Here is an 18410-nt window from a genome sequence, read left to right on the forward strand (position 1 = left end):
CCTCGACAAATACGCCCACTGAAGATGCTCAACGCATCTTCGGCTAGGCTCGCACAGCAAGCCAGATTGCCAGCTCCATGCTCACTCAGTCTCAGCCGCGCGAAAGATCCAGTGCGGCAGCCGACATCGGGCGTTCGATTTCCTCCTGACTCCATCGTCCTCCTATGGACACCATGTTGCCATATCAACTTGTCTAAAAAGCTGCTGCCGTGCTACACAGGGCCCTACACGATATTGCGTCACCTTGGCGATGTGAACTACAAGATCACTCCACTGGACTCGTGCATCCCCACGGACGTTGTTACTGTGTCCCAGCTGAAGCCTTACTTTGCTGCGAGTTCCCCCCGGTTACAGTTAGCACCGTAATGGCGCCTTTACAGGAGGGGATTAAGCTACGATGCAACCAAGAGTGGCGCCAGTCAGAAGATGACGATTTGACATGTAGAGGTGGAATCAGCCTCGATAACCATCTTGTTTACGCATCAATGTCTCTCTTGTAAATATTATGACACACTGATAAAAAAGATGTTTTAAGCTTGATCCGAAAAGGACAGCGCTCTGAACTTCGCGCGCTGCCTACCACCTTGTCAGCTGCTATAGTTATGGTAAATATCCTGTAAATATATTTCCAACTTCTTTTACCCCCGTAATGTTTTTGGTGGAGGTGAAGGGTAGGAGATGTTGCTTCTATTTCACGTCGAATGGTACGTACGATGTCATCAGAGTGATCAGTTGATATCATCATCATAAATCATCAATTGATAGTATACCTGCAACAGCATTAGTGGATACTGGTGCTACCGTTTCCGTCATGAGTGTGACTTTCAAAGAGAGGCTGGGTCGAAAGTTATGTTCCCGTGGAATGGTGATGTGATGTTTCGTGGTGTCAGTGGAGAGTGCCTAGTTCCCCTTGGTATTTGTGTTGCAAGTGTTTTGTTCGGAGGAGAACATCTTAAAACAGAATTTCTCGTACTACCGCGGTGCACTCATGATGTGATTCTCGGGATTGACTTTCTTCAGGATTGTGGTGCATCCGTTAACTGTGGCACAGACGAAATTACTTTGAATAGCGCGCTGCTCACCACCCTTGCCGACACATCCTTACCAGTGAAAAACTATTGTGTTGTTTCGAGCGATCTGCTGCTACCACCTTGGTCGCTGTCACGTATCCCTGTCAATTTCGCTGTTGCCGACCTTTCATTGTTTGACGCTCAAGTCCAGCCACTTACGTCGAGCTGCACAAAGAAAGATGTATTTGTACCACACTCTGTCATGAGAGTAGTGAATGGCACCTCAAATTTGTGGGCTTTCAATTGTTCTTGCGTCCCTGCTGTTCTTCCGCGTGATATGAAACTCGCTGAATTTGACGAGAATACTTACAGCTACATTACAGTTCTAAGCGAGGAGGAGCAGTCTCATACTAGCGACCCTCACCAAAGCACTTCTGAAGAGCAGATCCTATGGATGATCAACAAGGCGCTGCCCTCACATGAATGCCACGCTCTCGCACAAGTTTTGTGGGCACATCTTTCTGTATTCGATTTCACACAAGGCGACAAGCAGGCTTCACTCCCGTGTTCTCGTGCTCGCCACAGAATTGACACTGGATCTGCGCACCCAATTCGGCAAAAGCCTTACCGCGTTTCTTCAACAGAGAGGACAGTTATTGCTGAACAGGTGAAAGACATGCTGCGGAAAAGTGTTGTTCAAGAGTCCTCTAATCCGTTGGCAGCACCAGTAATCCTAGTGAAGAAGAAGGATGGATCGTGGCGGTTTTGCGTTGATTACAGGAAAGTGAATGCAGTCACCAAAAAGGATGTGTATCCACTTCCTAGAATTAATGATGTCATCGATTGTTTACATTCCGCTGCCTACTTTTGATCACTGGATTTGCGATCAGGGTATTGGCAAATACCCATGCACCCAGACGATAAGGAGAAAACGGCCTTCGTGACACCAGATGGTCTTTATGAATTTAACGTTATGCCGTTCGGCCTTTGTAACGCGCCAGCAACATTAGAACGATTCATGGATACTATCCTCCGAGGACTTAAATGGAAAATTTGTTTGTGCTACCTCGATGATGTGGGGATTTTTGGCAGCACATTGAGTGAGCATAACAGACGTCTCAGTCTTGTTCTGGATTGTGTCAAACAAGCCGGCTTGATCCTAAATTCCAAGAAATGTCGTTTCGGGGTAACCGAGACGTTAGTACTCGGGCATCTGGTCGACAAAAACGGTGTGAGGCCAGATCCACGGAAGATTGAGGCAGTCAGCTTCATTGAAGCACCGAAGTCAGTGCGGGAGTTGAGGAGTTTCTTGGGCCTGTGCTCGTATGTTCGTCGCTTTGTCCCAAGATTCGCTGACGTGGTGTACCCCCTAACATGTCTTCTCCAAAAAGCCGTCCCTTTCAACTGGACATCGGCTTGCGATGACATGTTCCGCCAGCTAAAATTTCTACTAACGTCAGGGCCCATATTGCGTCACTTCGATGCATCCGCACCTACGGAAATGCACGCTGAAGCCAGTGGCATTGGCATCGGTGCCGTACTAGTGCAACGTCATCATGGAGATGAACACGTTGTGGCTTATGCTAGTCGCTCTTTGACTAAGGCGGAACGCAATTACACTGTGACCGAGCAAGAATGCTTGGCAGCTGTTTTCGCTGTCCACAAATTTCGGCCCTATATCTACGGACGCCCGTTCACTATCGTTACTGACCACCACGCGTTATGCTGGTTGGTGAATCTCCGTGACCCGAGTGGACGACTGGCAAGTAGGGCTCTTCGACTGCTGGAGTACGACTTCATTATTTCCTACAAGTCCGGGCGTCGCCACGCAGATGTGGACTGTCTCTCCCGCCTTCCTCTGACGACGACGGAGTGTGGCGAAGACAATTTTGATGACTGTTCTGCTCCCGTATTTTCTACATTCCCAGACTCGACGACTTTCAAAGCAGAGCAGGAAAATTATATTAGTTTGGAAGCTCTATTTGTAGCCGCATCGCGTCCTGGACCCACTGGTCGATTTTGTGTACGCGACGGCCTGCTTTACAAGACCAATTATTCAGCTAAAGGCGCACGCTTCCTTTTGGTAGTGCCGCAGAGTCTGCGAACGGACATACTGAGAGCCATGCATGACGATGTGACCTCTGGCCATCTAGGATTCATCAGAACTTTGAACCAAACACAGGAGTGTTTTTACTGGCCCAAAATGCGGGACACAGTCAAGCACTACGTTGCCAGTTGCGAACAATGTCAACGCTACAAGCGCCCTACGACCGCTCCGCCAGGTCTTCTCCCTCTACCGCCGCCTCACCTGCCATTTGAACAAGTGGGTATCGATCTTCTGGGCCCATTTCCCTGATCATCTAACGACAACCGATGGGTGATCGTATGTGTCGACCATTTGACCCGTTACGCGGAAACGGCAGCCGTACCATCTTCAACAGCTGTGTCCATTGCAACGTTTTTGCTTCGATTCATGATTCTTCTACATGATCCCCGCCATGTCATCATTAGCGATCGCGCACGTCAGTTCGTTGCGGATGCCGTAGAACTGCTTCGTCTCTGCAGTTCGCAGTTCCGTCATTCAACGCCTTATCACCCTCAGACAAATGGGCTTGTAGAATGTACGAACACAACTCTAACTAACATGCTGGCCATGTACGTATCTTCCGATCACAAGGACTGGGATGACGTACTCCCCTTCATCACCTATGCTTATAATACTGCAAAGCATGAGATGACCGATTACAGTTCTTTTTATCTCCTTTACGCACATTCACCGCTAAGCTGCATTGACACTATACTAACGTTTGACTTTCACAGCGAGTACTCTGTTGCCAAGACGCTTAGTCTTGACGAAGAAGCCCGGCGTATCGCTCATCTTTGTACTGTGGCATCGCAACACCGATCGAAAGAGTGCTATGACAGCCGACACCAGTCTGTCTCGTACGCTAAAGGAGACTTTGTGTAGTTGTGGACTCCGGAACGTAAACGTGGCTTATGCGAGAGCTTTTACCCCAGTAAACGGGCCCATTCGTCATTGTAGATCGCTTGAGCGACTTGACGTCCACTGGTCGTCGGTCTAGCCGGACCCAGTTAGTACATGTTGCTCGTCTTAAGCGGTTTCACCCTACGCTTTCAGAGTGATTTGGACTTGCCCAGCAGGCTTCGTCTGGCAACCAGGGCTTGCTACGGCATGAGCCGGGCGAGCAGAAGAGAAAGAAGACGTTAGCATGTGCAGCCTCGGGACGCCATCTTGACTTCGCCATCAATCTCGTCTCTTAAATAAAGCCGGTTTAACATTAACCGTAACAATATTATCAAAGTATTTTTGCGGATGTCAATCGACAGCAACCGGATGTAACGTGAAAAATAATCAATACTTTACTGGGTCGTAAGAACAAAACTAGTGTCCCGAATACAGTAATACACAATGGTTCCGTACTCAGCGGTAAATCACTTGCAGATTTTTTTTCAACAAGCACTTTGTTAAAACCGCCCTCGCATACGGCGATCCCACAAATACACCTTCTACCACCAAAGGTTTACTTAACACTGTTCAGCAATCCATTTTTATGCAGCCCATTGATGAATATAAGTTTACAGTACCTTCATTAACTTAAAAAATAGCAATGCAGTCGATATTGAAAATGTACAGGTAAAGCCCATAAAATACTGTTTATGTTACATTTTTAATTTACTGGAACATATATTCAACCTAGTGTTGCAATCTGGAAGCTTCCCAGAACAAATGAAATGTACCGGGGTTTCAGCGATCTTTAAAGGTGGTGATCACAATGTACCGAGTAACTATAGGCCAATATCTGTATTGCCTGTTTTTTCTAAGGGTCTCGAAAAAATTTTATTCTCTCGCATGACAAAATTTCTCAACAAGTGTGATGTTTTAATAAATGCACAGTTCGGTTTCAGAAAGGGAAGATCAACAGAGACAGCTCTACTTTCAATAAAGGAATACATCCTACAAAACATAGAAAAGAACATGTTTACGCTTGCTCTATTGTAGATTTTAGCAAGGCGTTTGACTGCCTTGATCATTCTACACTACTTGGCAAATTGCAGTCTTATGGTATACATGGTAATTCTTTAAATTTATTACAATCAAATCTTAGTAAACGGCTACAGTGCACATGTATAAATGGCGAAACCTCAACTCTCTTACACAATAAATTTGGGGCACCGCAAGGGAGTGTGCTGGCGCAACTTTTATTTAACATCTGTCTGTATTTAACATTGTGCTGTCTCGTGTCCCCCTTCTTTGTGTTTTGTTTTATTCGGCGCCGTCTTTGTAATCTATATTAATGATATCGTAGATTTAGACAGAAGGGCAAAATTTATTATATATGCATACGACAGCACCATTTTAATGGAAGGATCTGATATAAACCAGTTATCATCACAATGTAACGATCTACTAAAGAAGCTATCTATAAATGGTCTAAGGAAAATCAACTTAAAATTAATACAACAAAGACAAAGGTTATGATATTTCATGCGAAAAACAAAAAGGCAATATTAAACCATAAAATTATTTTTGAGGATCGAGAAATAGGGATTGTTGAGATTTACAAAATTCTTGGTGTTCATTTTTCATCTACTTTAACTTGGGATACACATGTAAGCTATCTATGTAAAAAACTATCCTCTGTGACGGGAGTACTATGCCGTTGTCGCGGCATGCCGACAGCCTCCGCCAAACTACAGATATATTACGCCCTTTTCAATTCACTCCTAAACTACTGTGCATTGGTCTGGTGCCCGACAACTAAAGCCAATATAAACAGACTTTTGATATAGCAGAAAAAAATTATTCGTCACATCGGAAACCCGGAACCTTTGCCTACGACTAGAGATGCACATAAATTGTTTAATATTGTCAGAGTAGATCACCTTTACACATACCGTTTATTATATGTGATCCAATTTTCTGACACATTAGTAAAGAACTTCATTGAACGTCTAGCATGCTTAGAACACCGCAAGCCTAAGATAAACACAAGGAAATCTGACAAATGGATTAGTCCACATTTCTGTACATACTGCTACAAACACCAATCGCTAGCCTGCAACTTATCGTTTATTCTCAACAAATATGTAGATATTGCAGGTTATAATAGGAAGCAACTCGGACAATATTTTGTTCAATTATGATATGTTGTTTCAGTGATAACATTCCGTTTCCATTGTCTTGATTGGTACGGACTTCTGTTGGAGCTGATGAGCTCCAACAGAAGTCCATACCAATGCCAGTGGCCACGGTATGGAGCTATCTTGGCCCAGAAACAACAAAGGCAAGAATGTGTTATTGCCTATGCCAGTCGCCTTCTTTCCCCTGCTGAGCGCAAGTATTCTATCACCAAACGCGAGTCTCTGGCTCTTGTTTGGGCAGTGTAAATTCTGCCCCTCTTTGTACAGCCAGCAATTCACAGTCATCACTGATCACCATGCTCTGTGTTGGTTTTCGTCCCTGAACGATCATTCAGGGCACCTTGGCCGTGGGGCTCTACACCCTCAAGAATAAAACTGTTCAGTTGTATACACAACCGACCGGTTACGTCAAGATGCGGACTGCTTGTCGCACCATCCTGTCGACCCACCTGACGTTTCTGCGACCGGCATACTTGTCACCGATCTCTCTCTGGCTGTTTTTCGGGATGTTGGAGCGGAACGTCGTGATTCCTCCTTACAAGACCTTATTCAACAGCCGACTTCAATGACGCCCAATCCTTACCTTCGCATGTTTGAACTTCACGACGGCATATTGTATCGCTCGAACACGCACCCAAACGGCCCTGACCGACTCTTTGATGCGCCCTAGCATCTGCGGTCAGACTGTTCTTGTCCAGCTTCATGATGTACCAACTTCCGGTCACCTTGGCGTGTCGCAGACTTATCACCACGTTCATCAGCGCTCCTTTTGGCCTGCCGACATGACATCTGCCATTATATCGCTACGTGTGACCTTTACACCTTTGTATTGATGTACCACCCGAACCATTCTTCCGTGCAGGTGTTGATCTTTTAGGCCTTTTTCCTACATCTACTTCGGGAAACAAGTGGAGTGCTGTAGCAACAGACTACGCCACCTGATACGCAATCACACAGGTTCTTCCGACAAGCTGTGCAAATGATCTCGCCAACTTCCTCCTAGAGAATGTCATCCTTCACCATGGTGCCCCTCAACAGCTCCTCACCGACCGAGGCCACTGCTTTCTTTCTAAAGTTGCCAATGACATTCTAGACTCGTGCGTGACTAAGCACAAACTTGCTACTGCTTACCATTCACAAACGAACAGTCTAACCAAGCATCTCGACCGAACCCTTGCTGACATGCTGTCTATGTATGTCTCCGCTGACCATCTCAACTGGGACGTTGCATTGCCGTTCGTAACTTTTGCCTATAATTCGTCTCGCCATGATACCGCAGGCTTCTCTCTATTCTTCCTCTTGCCTGGCCGTGACCCTACTCTACCTTTCGACACTGTTCTGCCTGCTAGTCTGAACTTCACATTCGAGTATGCCCATGAAGCCATACTAAAGCACAAGAAGCGCGCCATATTGCTTGACTTCAACTTGTGGAGTCGCAGGAAAATCAGTGGTACTTAAATGACGCCCGCCATCATGACATCTATTACACACTGGGTGCCCTAGTTCTCCTTTCGCCTCTCGGAGAAGTTACTTTCACACTACTCTGGCCCTTACAGTGTTTTGCGTCAAGTAACTAGCATCACGTACGAAATCGCCCCTCTTGATCCAACCGTGGCTCAGCGTTGCTCCGATGTGGTACACATCACGCCTTCTTAAGTCGTTTCACTCGACCGCCTCCTAACCAGCACCGGGCCGGTGCTTTAGCCACCGGAGGTCATGTGACATGCTGACAAAGTAGACATTTTAAGCTTGGTCCAAAGAGGACTATGCGCAACTTCACACACTGTCTACCGTCTTGTCAGCTGCTACAGTAATTGTAAATATCCTGTAAATATATTTCCGACTTCTTTTGCCTCGTAACAGTATTGTAAATACAACTTTATATGTAACTTCTGCAACATAACAATACAATCACTTTCGTACTCCGTACCAGACGCGTTGGCGCTACGGGCGACAGCGTGCGCTGGAGAAATGGTGCTGCATGCATGGAGCACTTGCGAGGCTGATCTTAGTCGCATCAGCTGGCTATCAAATCACAGACGTCATGGCATACGTGTCACACTGTTGCACTGCGTCCAATGTCAAGTTACACAAGATCTCTCAAAAGTGATCACATCACGAAAAGCAACTCACCTAGAATAATGCTCCACAGCAGTGCTGCCAGTGCTAATCGACACATGTGGTGCACTTCGTGCTGTCGGCAACGTGGTTCTATATCCTTGAGCAAGCTTGCCAAAGTAGGCTAATAGAATTTTGACAGTAAAGTTTCGTTCTGCAACGCATTACCTATCTGTGCTGTCTCTTTTCGCAACAACGAAATTCCCGCGAAAGCGAATTTTTTTTAGTTCCCTGCCGGATTTGTTACTTAGAGGTCCAACTGTATCAAGATTTCACTGTAAATAGCACTGTCACTTAGTCTCATCACCCGCAGAGCACAAAGCTGACTTGTTATTACTGAGATCAGCTGTTTGTTTTGGCACTGCTAGGATTATAGAGGTGACATCAAGCCATAAAAGTGGCTTGATTTGCAGTTAGCAGATGGCGCCACAGCATTATCGCCAGTAAAGCCCCTAAATAAAGAAGCAACGAATTCCTCCAAACTTTGCTGCTTTCGCTCTTGCCTGCCACGCCTCCAGAGAGTTGCCCCTGCTATTAGTCGCCGTGGTCACGTGCTAGCACGTGCTTTTTTTGGTATCGAAATCACGCTTCATTTGGTTTCTGGCGGCAAAGTTTTGGCAGGAAGCGTTTCGCTAGCGCTGGCACCATTTACGTATTGCGGCGTTGCCTAGCCTATGTTGTGCTTATGGGTGCAACAACCGAGGAGGCTAGAGGTAAAGATTTTTCATTATTCCATCCGGAAGAAGCAACACGGCTCGCTGAAAGATTTGGCTGCACAGGATCGTCCAGGCAAACATTGAAAATACGTGGGATCCGCGCCTTGGTGAGGAAAGTGGCCGTTCATCAGAAGTCACTCGTATCTTATCGGACGATTTGGTGGAAGCGCGAGCGTCTGCAGCCTTTCTTCAACCTAAATAACGTTCGGCATGGTTGTAGTTGGAAACGTTCACCCACTGCTACGAAACCCGTGCTTCATGTTGTCTGAGCCTCGCCGTTCACGCTTCTGATTCAGCAGGCTTCATTATGATGTTGCGCACATTGCTTGGCGCACTCGTTTCATTGTAGTTGAAAACGTCGCTGGGCTCACACACAGAAGTTGCACTTCATATCTTAGTTTTACCCACTGTTCAGTGACACGTGTTGCATACTGAAGTGATGCGCATTGCTAGACTTTTTTTTTTTTTTGAGTTGGGCTCCACTGACGAACTTGAGACTAACGGCGGTTCTCATCGTTTGAGCCCCCGCTGTTCATGCTACTCACGGTGCAGGTCTAGTTTTTATGTAGCGCACATGGGGGCACTTATACCTTATTTATTCTAATCTAACGTGCACCTTCATTCGAATAAAAAGGGTACAAAAATTGCATGCGAATTAGAATCGAGTACAACCCTAAATCTACGTTACCATATCACCATCAGCATTCGTAAAATGGCCGCCTCGTATGCACTTCTAGCCTAGCTGCCTCCATATGTGCATACCTCCATGCTGTACGTGTAACCAGGCGCTGGTGTAACCTAGTCTACTGCCTGTCTTCCCATTTTCTGCGTTTACTCGGTCAGCGTGGAAACGCCGACTGTGAAGACACACAGAGTCCTCCATGATTCCGCATTTAAAAGGAAAGTTATCATGTGCGCGGAGACGGACGAAAATCGGGCCGCCATCAGGGGCGTTTGGAGTTCCCGACACTTGCGTGCGGGACTGGCGCAAACATGAGAATATTTTTGCCAGCAAAGCAACAAGGAAGGGTAGCAGGGTCGCTTCGCCAAAATAGAAGAGCTGCTCGCAGAATACGTGCAAGAGCAGTGAGCGGCACAGCAGCCTGTGACGACCGATCTGTTCAAAGTACGAATGATGCAGTTAGCCCTACAGGAAGGGCTAATGCGGAGTGACTTCAAAGCGAGCAGGTACTGGCTATCAAGTTTTATGAAAAGAAAAAGTATTTTCTCTTCGAAGGTGGTCAGGTATATGCCAAAAATTGCCCGAAGAATATGAAGAGAAACTGCACAGTTTTCAGCTGGATGTTTTGAAGTTGTGACGTTATTTGAAGTTGTGATAGGTGTGATGATCACAATGTTGATGAGACCTCACAATTCAGGCATTTGCCGTGAAATCTTTCAGGCGCAGTGCTGCGACTAAGGCATGGCCTTAGCGATTACCATTTAGCGCTTAATTTCTGAGGCTATACTTGATGTCCGGTCAAGATTGGCACAGGAGATAATGGCGGCAGAGTCGGCGTGCGCTACAGCCATGGACGGAGTCCAGATAATCAAATGTAAAGCTGGTGACTGTTCGAAATAATGGTAGTGTTTACACATTAAGTCTATGGGGCCAGTGGCGGTGCCACAAAGCTGTCCGGATTACAGAGCATATCCGGGTTCTCAGTCGGCGACTGTAGCCCATGTAGTCGGACTATACTGTGGCCATAATTTTTCTTTTTGGTTTTCCTGCTTTTAGGGAGTGTCGTTTTTGTATGGTCGTTAAGAGCTTTTACAATAATCTGAACCTGTATGCAATACTTTTTCTTAAACGTAAAGCGTTTTCTCAATCACCAGCGTTTTCAGCGCATGCCACTCATGTTAACGCTGTTGGTGTAGCAATGGGCCATTGTGGATGTATTCCCCAAAGACTTCTCTGGCCTGCTTGTGTAGTTTACAGCACAACATGCGGGCATTTTATGAGAAGCAGAAATGCTGAACTTCGGTTCGGGGCTTCAGTCAAGGTGCTATCCAGTGCCCTATAGTAGAGATCAGTGGTGGACTCTTACCCCCCTTCCCCTGAATTTTCCATTTTATGGAATTTAGCTGCACTTTGTTGGCCAAAGCAACAATGGTCTGGCTGATGCACAACTCAAGAGATTGTCAGTGTGAAAGATACTCACCGATGGATCACACTGGAAGACGTAGCCACGGCCATTGTCCCAGCCAGCCACCAGCAAGGACACACCAAAGGGCCGCACACCCCTGAATGCATGATAGATATCCCCAAGGGATCAGCAGACAGCACTAGCAAAACAAACATCTGGCCAAAGGCTTCACCCAAAATATGTTTTTATTTTTGGCTTCTGCTGCAGCATTTCAGAAAAGTTCTCAGCCACTCTCCCTTTGATATGCAATACTAACATTTGATGCAGTGAAGTGAGCCAATCAAGTGTGCCAATGGTACCTCTCAGCTCTGATAGCAAGCCTAAAATATGAAAAAAAAAGGAAACAAAAACTGAACAATGTGCATGCTGTATGAGTTGGAGTCAGGCATGTAAAAATGCAGTAGCAGGCCCATGCCGTCGTCCGACTCATCCACGCTTGGGACATGGTTGAGGGGAGGAACTTGCTCTCATCGAGAACTATGAGTACGGGATTTATTTACAATATCTACATCAAGACAGGACAACGTTGCATTTCATCAGTCTAGCATGACTGAAAACTGAAACACACCGAGCAGCCGAAAACAGCTGCTTGAAAACCCTCTGTCCTCCCTAGGAAAACTGCCACCCGACCTTCATCCAACCGGACCAAATTCGTCGTAGTCGTAGTTGACCCGCCTTTGAGGGCCAGAGATCACACACTCATTCCCACGCTTTTGTTTTACTGAACATACCTAGCGGAGAGGGTCCTCATAGACAGGGGTTGTCACGCTTGACTCAAGCTGGCGCCTCTCGATTCCAGAGCTAACTCCCCAGTTAGCCACCGCATCTGTCAAATGACTGTGACGATTACTGGGGCCCATGAGAAAGCTACATAAAATACCCTTTTCCAGGAGTTCTCTTGCTCCAATTAGACCGTGAAGGCGATAGCGAACCAACTAACAATACTCAGTCCGCCAAACGTGGCTAGCCTTGCTAGCGCAGTTGGGCTGTCCGAAGGTCGCTTGGCTCTCTGCGCATTCGATTCATCGCAGCGAGCTGGTAAAGGTTCGAAGGTCACTACCACCACAGGCCGATCGTAACAGCCCCTCTGTAACAAGCATGTGATGCCCCCTGGGGCATAATCTTCATTGGCCCGTCAGGCTCAGTGGCCTGCCAGGCTTGGGAGGAAATATTAGTCGCCGGTGGCACCCAATAAACACTGACGAGCACAGCTGCTCGGCGGTCAGTCATTGTTCATCACCACCATGCTGTGGAGCGTCTGTCTAACTGAGGGTGCCTCGAGCCCTCCCTCGTTCACAAACCTGGGCGGATCGTGACATTCTCCATGGCCCGGAAAATCTCGACTGGCCAGTGATGATAACCGCTGGGCAGGATGAGAATGGCTGGCGACCAAGAATGTGGCTTGGCTCTCTACAACTGGAAACTTGGAATGCCTTAAACCATCTCACAACAACCGGCACAGAAGAGTCGATTCCGGCAACACAATACTACCCAGCATGCAAAAGCCCGGAATCAGCCGTTAACCCACCAGGCTTTCTATCAAAATTTCAACGTAACCCACTCAAATGGGAACCCCAAATTTTGCCCCCAAAATTTTGTGCCACCAAAGCGAGCATTCACGTTACCCTTTAATTTAACCAAAACCGGCTGTCATGCTGCATAAAAGCAAAGGTTTACACAGAACTAAACCGAAGGCTCTAAACCACCAATACCCCAACATAACTTAAGCACCCTAACTTCACGAACAGCCTGTTCTTACCCCATCGCAGTGGCGTACCTATCACCTGTACTGGTGCCACTGAATAGTCTCGTCAACTCTAGAGGTACGTAATAGCAATTGTGCTAGCTTCGTGGTCCCTATTCACAACACGTGCTTGCGTCGTAAGCAAACGTTTCATAGCACTTACTCACGTTTCTTCCTCTAGTCCATACAGGACACATACCTTAAAAGAACTAAACTTGCGTAACTTAACAACTCAGAAGAACCTTCAAAAAAAATTTGTCTTCTAATAACTAGTTCTACGCACGCTTACTAGAAAAGTCCGAACACGGCCGCCCTCAACACACATAAGCGACCCAGCCACAAACATTCTGCTTCCTTTTGTCCGCACAGGACATGCGCAAATGGAACTAACAACGCTCCTCGGTGCAAATCATGCACTTACTGAAAACCTACGCGATCAACCTTAGAAACTTCGAAAACACTTCTAAAAAAAAGAAAGTTAACTAATACACATGCACATTACCACAGGCATCTAACCGATAACCTTGACGCTCCAGGTTATTCACACACACAAAAAAAGAAAGCCTATCTACTAATTAACACTTCACGAAACTAAAGGTTGACATAAAACATCTCCTTCAAACCTCGGAGCTTCTCAAACGAAAACATAAGGAAAGCTCATACTTTATATATTGAAAGAAACTCTAGTCTCAGATCACCGCATTCCGATCTTTACCGCGCTTCTTTCTATGGCACTTTTCCTCGAACTCCCTTTCATGCCGCCTTCTCACGCCTCAAGCTGGCCGGGACACATCTCGTCGGCCCAGATCGCTCTCCTACCTGCACAGTCCGAGTTTTCATTTAAATTAACTCTTTGCCTTGACTGGCAGACAGCTCAACCGACTCTGGAACAATGCAGCAGTCTTTACTCGAGCTAAGCAATTCGCACTCCTGCGAACTGCCCTTTACTGCATTGCCCAGCTCACGCTGTGCATTGGCACACAGGTCGTCGGTCTCAATCGCCACAACTAAATCATCCCTCTCTTGGCTACCTAGAGTGGTGGACAGCTGCACCAATCCCTGAACAATGCAGTTGTCTTCTCTTGAGCTACACAGCTCGCAATCCTACAAACTGTCCTCAACTGCATCGTCCAGCTGGCACTGCACTTTAGCACGCAGATCTGACTCGACATGGGTGCTCGTGTCTGTCGGGTCAGCAGTACTCTGTAATTCATTAACGACCTCGTTAACATTACATGCGATGCACACGTGCAGTAACTGTGTCAAATCATTCACAGCTGGCCTAGCTGTCTCTACAGTGCTCTGTTGGCACATCACCTCGTCGCTCTCACTACGGCCATTAACGGCCTTTGTTGCTACTAAGGCATCGCTAGCTGCTAGCACTTTGAGTTCACCTACGAACGTGCGGCTAATCTCGCAGGTACTACTTCTCTCGGCTTTCGACCAATATCTGCTATCGACTTCGTCCCACTTTTGCTGTGTCCAGCCTACAGATTTCTCAAGCCACTGTTGTCTTCGTTCAAGTGCCTGTGCCAAACCTTGAATCTCTTTGTTCAATGCAGCAACGTACTGCCTCGTTACTTCTGCTAGGCCTTTTTCTTGCCAAATTCTTTTCAGTTTCTGCCTACCTTCTTCCTGTTCTTGCCTGATTTCTTCCTGTTCTAGCCTAATTGCTTCCTGTTCCTGTTCTTTGCTCAGAATTCATTTACCTAGTTGTTAGATGAGTTTCAAATCATTGTCACTTTGGAGAATGGTCTTACGAATTTCTGCTTCCGTCAAGTCCTCGTCTAGGTCTTCCTCGAGCTCTTCACACAACCACAACAGGTCAGCTCTCGTCAAACACGATAGGACCATGGTGGCTACATTAAGCTTTGGCTCTGCTGTCACACAATATTTACTGGGATACCCAAGCAAATCAGAATACAAGTAAAATATCCCCAGCGATTCAAATCTACAAACCCAGAGAAATTAAAGCCTGGTAAATCTTACAGCCAAAACCAAACGCTTAGCCACTCAAGCACCACCATATCACCAGTTCTTCTCCGCTGTATCCAGTCAGTTGTAAGCGGTGGTCAATCCCAAGTTGCCTCCAATTTGATCGAGATACTGGTCGGTCACAACGTCCCAAAGTCCGTGAGATCTCATTTCTGTCTACGAGTTGTAGGACAATCCCACCGCTGGCAACCAGTTGTGCGAGTTGGGGTCAGGCATGTAATAAGGGGTAGCGGCCCATGCCGTCGTCAGACTCATCCACGTTTGGGACGTGGTTGAAGGGAGGAAGTTGCTCTCATCGAGAACTAGGAGTATGGGATTTATTTGCAATATCCACATGAAGACAGGAGAACGTTACATTTCATCAGTCTAGCATGACTGAAAAATGAAGCACACCAAGAAGCCGAAAACGGCTGCTTAAAAACCCTCTGTCTTCCCTAGATCCCTAGGTGAAGGAAAACTGCAGTCCAACCTTCGTCCAATTGGACCGTCCAAAGTCGTCGAAGTCGACCCGCATTTGAGGGCAAGAGATGACACTCATTCCCACGCCTTTTGCTTCATTGAACACACTGAGCGGAGAGGGTCCTCGTAGACAAGGGTTGTCACGCTTGACTCAAGCTGGCGCCTCTTGATTCCAGAGCCAATGCCACGGTTAGCCGCCATGTCTGTCAAACGACTGTGACGATTACTGGGGCCCGTGAAAAAGCAACGTAAAACACCCTTCTCCAGGAGTTCTCTTGCTCCAATTAGACCGTGAAGGTGACAGCAAACCAACAAACAATACCCAGTCCGCCAAACGTGGCTAGCCTTGCTGGCGCAATTGGGCTGTCCGAAGACGGCTTGGTTCTCTGCACATTGCTATCTTTACACAGCGATTCGTCGCAGCAGCTGGGAGAAGTTCGAAGGTCACCACCCCTGCAGGCTGATTTTAACAACGCACACTTTTCAATTTTTTTGCGTACTGTTCAGCCATTGGCTACTAAATGTAATTGCACCATGGCCCCACATTCTAATTATTCTACGAGGATTTCTACTGTCGTGCTCATTATATAATGCTTTACAGTAATAAATGCTGAAAAATGCAAAAGAAAGGAGTTTTATTATATTACACAGCAGCACTGTTTAGTTCAGAACCATAACACAGTCACAGATTCAACTTTCAGTGGAAAATCTTGAAACACTCAGGCACGTGGAGAGCAGAATCAATATTTCACACTCTCAACCATTGTTTACTTGTATCACTGCACACTTTGCGCAGCCATGATTAATTTTGCTGGCAGAAGCACGTGCATTTCTGCTGGTTGGTTGATGATGAGCAGAAACAGCACAACAGTATCACAGAATGTGAGAAAGGGACATACGACGGCACTGTTTGTTTCTTTAGCGGAATATGACATCGAAAATGCATGCACAGCACTGCCTTGAGGGCACACAGTTGTCAGAATGCATGTGCAAACATTTTACAAATGTCAATTAAAAAAAAACCAATGAGGGCAAGCATAAAAATCACTGCCCAAGCACTCCGTACAGATGGTTAACCACTGAAGCTGAGACGTGCGGCCTCGGCAATTATCACTGGGTTAATCCTGATGGTCCATTGAACGATGGTTTGCAAGGCTTCCAGATCCTCGCTACACAGTTGCTGCTTGTGCTCGACTGCACGAGCCTGTTGTTCCCAGGCTGCAGCATCGGCACGGCGTAGAAGAGCTCTTTGCCGGTTCTGCTCACAGCGTCACTGATTGAAAGCTGCCTGCTGCTCAGGAGAATGTTTGACACGTGGCCAACCCATTTCGGAGCTGGAGAGAAATTGCTGCACGCACGCTTGGCTGTGACGGAGAGCAATAACGTCACTACTGGTGCAGCTAATTTAATACCACCTACTTTTCGCTCTGATTCATGACGACGTATTACCTGGCCAGACTGCCACAGCATCTAACAGGGATGCTCCCGAGTAGGCACAGTGATATTAAAGTCACCACTTTCATCACACCAGCCTTGTCAATGGAAATTTCAGGCCAGGTAGCATGACATCGTGGACCTGCTAAACAGGCCTTCTGCTATCTAGGTGGTGTTGGCTAATCCTGTGCCTCTCTTTCTCGTTCTTTCCTTTTTCATTGCGCATGCGCATAGGATTGCACTGGAGGAGTTTTCGGCATACAGGCGACCGACAGACGGAAGGACAAATCGGCTACAGTTTCGCTATAAAAAAAAAATTAAACCACTCTGAAGTGGACATCCTACTGCCATTTATCGACAAGATTCCGATTTTGCACAGTTATATTGGCTGTCGGGCTATCTACTAATAGTTTTTTTAGGCTACCAATACCTCCTACTAAGCATATTGCCAGCTTTGGCAATCAATGGGTTAATGCACCAAAGCATAAGCACTAGTACCAACACAGGCTTAAACACAGTCTCAGGTGTAAAGGCACGTTCACACCGAAGGCGGAGCGGACAAACGGACCCGGCCAAGTGGCCGCGGAATTTCTGCTTTGCGGAAAATACACGGCTGCTTGGCCGGATCGCGCCCGGACCGATCGCGCGGACAAGTTGGCCGCTTTGGCCACAGCCAATCGGAACCCGACACTGAGGAAGCGCATGGTTAATGAATGTAAACGAATGTCTTTCTCTGGGCTTTTCGCTTCTGTTCTTGAAAAGTGTCAAAATGGCAACTTGGGTCAGTTGGTCGGGTTCATAGTAAGGTTTGTTATAGCGCAACACAAGACAAGGACAAAAGAAGGTATAAAACGACGACACGGCGCCGTGTCGTCGCTTTATACCTTCTTTTGTTCTTGTCTTGTGTTGCACGGTAACAAAACTTGAAAAGCGACTAGACAAGGGGCAAGTAAAATGCCAACGATCTCGTCTTCTTCATCTGAGCTCATCATCTTGCAGAAGTAGATAGCGGACGGAAGCGCGCCAACCCACGATGAAAAAAAGATTGAAAGTGCGCATACAAACCCAAAGTGCCGTGAGATGGCGGCACGTCCCTGAAATTGCCAAAGAAATTGCGAGATGCCCCACCTTCCCTGCGATGCGGGCCGCCAGGCAAGCCGTCCGGTCTGAACAGGTACACGCGCTCACCGCCTCGCCGTGTTTAAAATCCGCTTGGCCGTTTAGACACTCCGCTTTCGGTGTGAATATGCCTTAAGAATGACAAAACCTTGCACAAACATATTGCGACCAAGATAAAGAGTACCGTATTTACTTGCATAATGATCGCACTTTTTTTTCAGAAAAATTGACGCGAATTCAGGGGTGCGATCATTACGCGGGTTAATTTTCCCGTGGAAAAAAAAAATTTTTTCGTCCCGCGTTTGCTGCGGGATGTGGGCAGGCACGCCTCCTTTAAAAAGATGCCTGCCACGTGCGCCGAAAACCTACTGCCCTTACCTTTCCTCTTTTCCTCCTTTCCACTTGAGGTGGTAGCTAGCTATCTTTGCGGTGGTCGCTTGCAACACATGTGCGCATGCGCACATCACCGCATGGCAGCGCGGCCGGCGCAGCCGCCACTACCGCC

The 18410-nt window shown here is 46.9% G+C and overlaps 1 protein-coding gene across 2 annotated transcripts in view; it reads right to left on the reverse strand.

The window, feature by feature from the left end:
- Positions 1-18410, reverse strand: part of Prosalpha2 (proteasome alpha2 subunit) — a 71857-nt gene that overhangs the window by 26988 nt on the left and 26459 nt on the right. For both annotated transcript variants that reach the window (XM_075693904.1, XM_075693905.1), the window contains exon 5: positions 11170-11251. In XM_075693904.1, coding sequence (XP_075550019.1) covers positions 11170-11251 — 82 coding nt within the window. The remainder of the gene's footprint in view (positions 1-11169; positions 11252-18410) is intronic.

Source organism: Dermacentor variabilis, chromosome 5 (genome assembly GCF_050947875.1).
Source record: "Dermacentor variabilis isolate Ectoservices chromosome 5, ASM5094787v1, whole genome shotgun sequence".
Taxonomy (NCBI): domain Eukaryota; kingdom Metazoa; phylum Arthropoda; class Arachnida; order Ixodida; family Ixodidae; genus Dermacentor; species Dermacentor variabilis.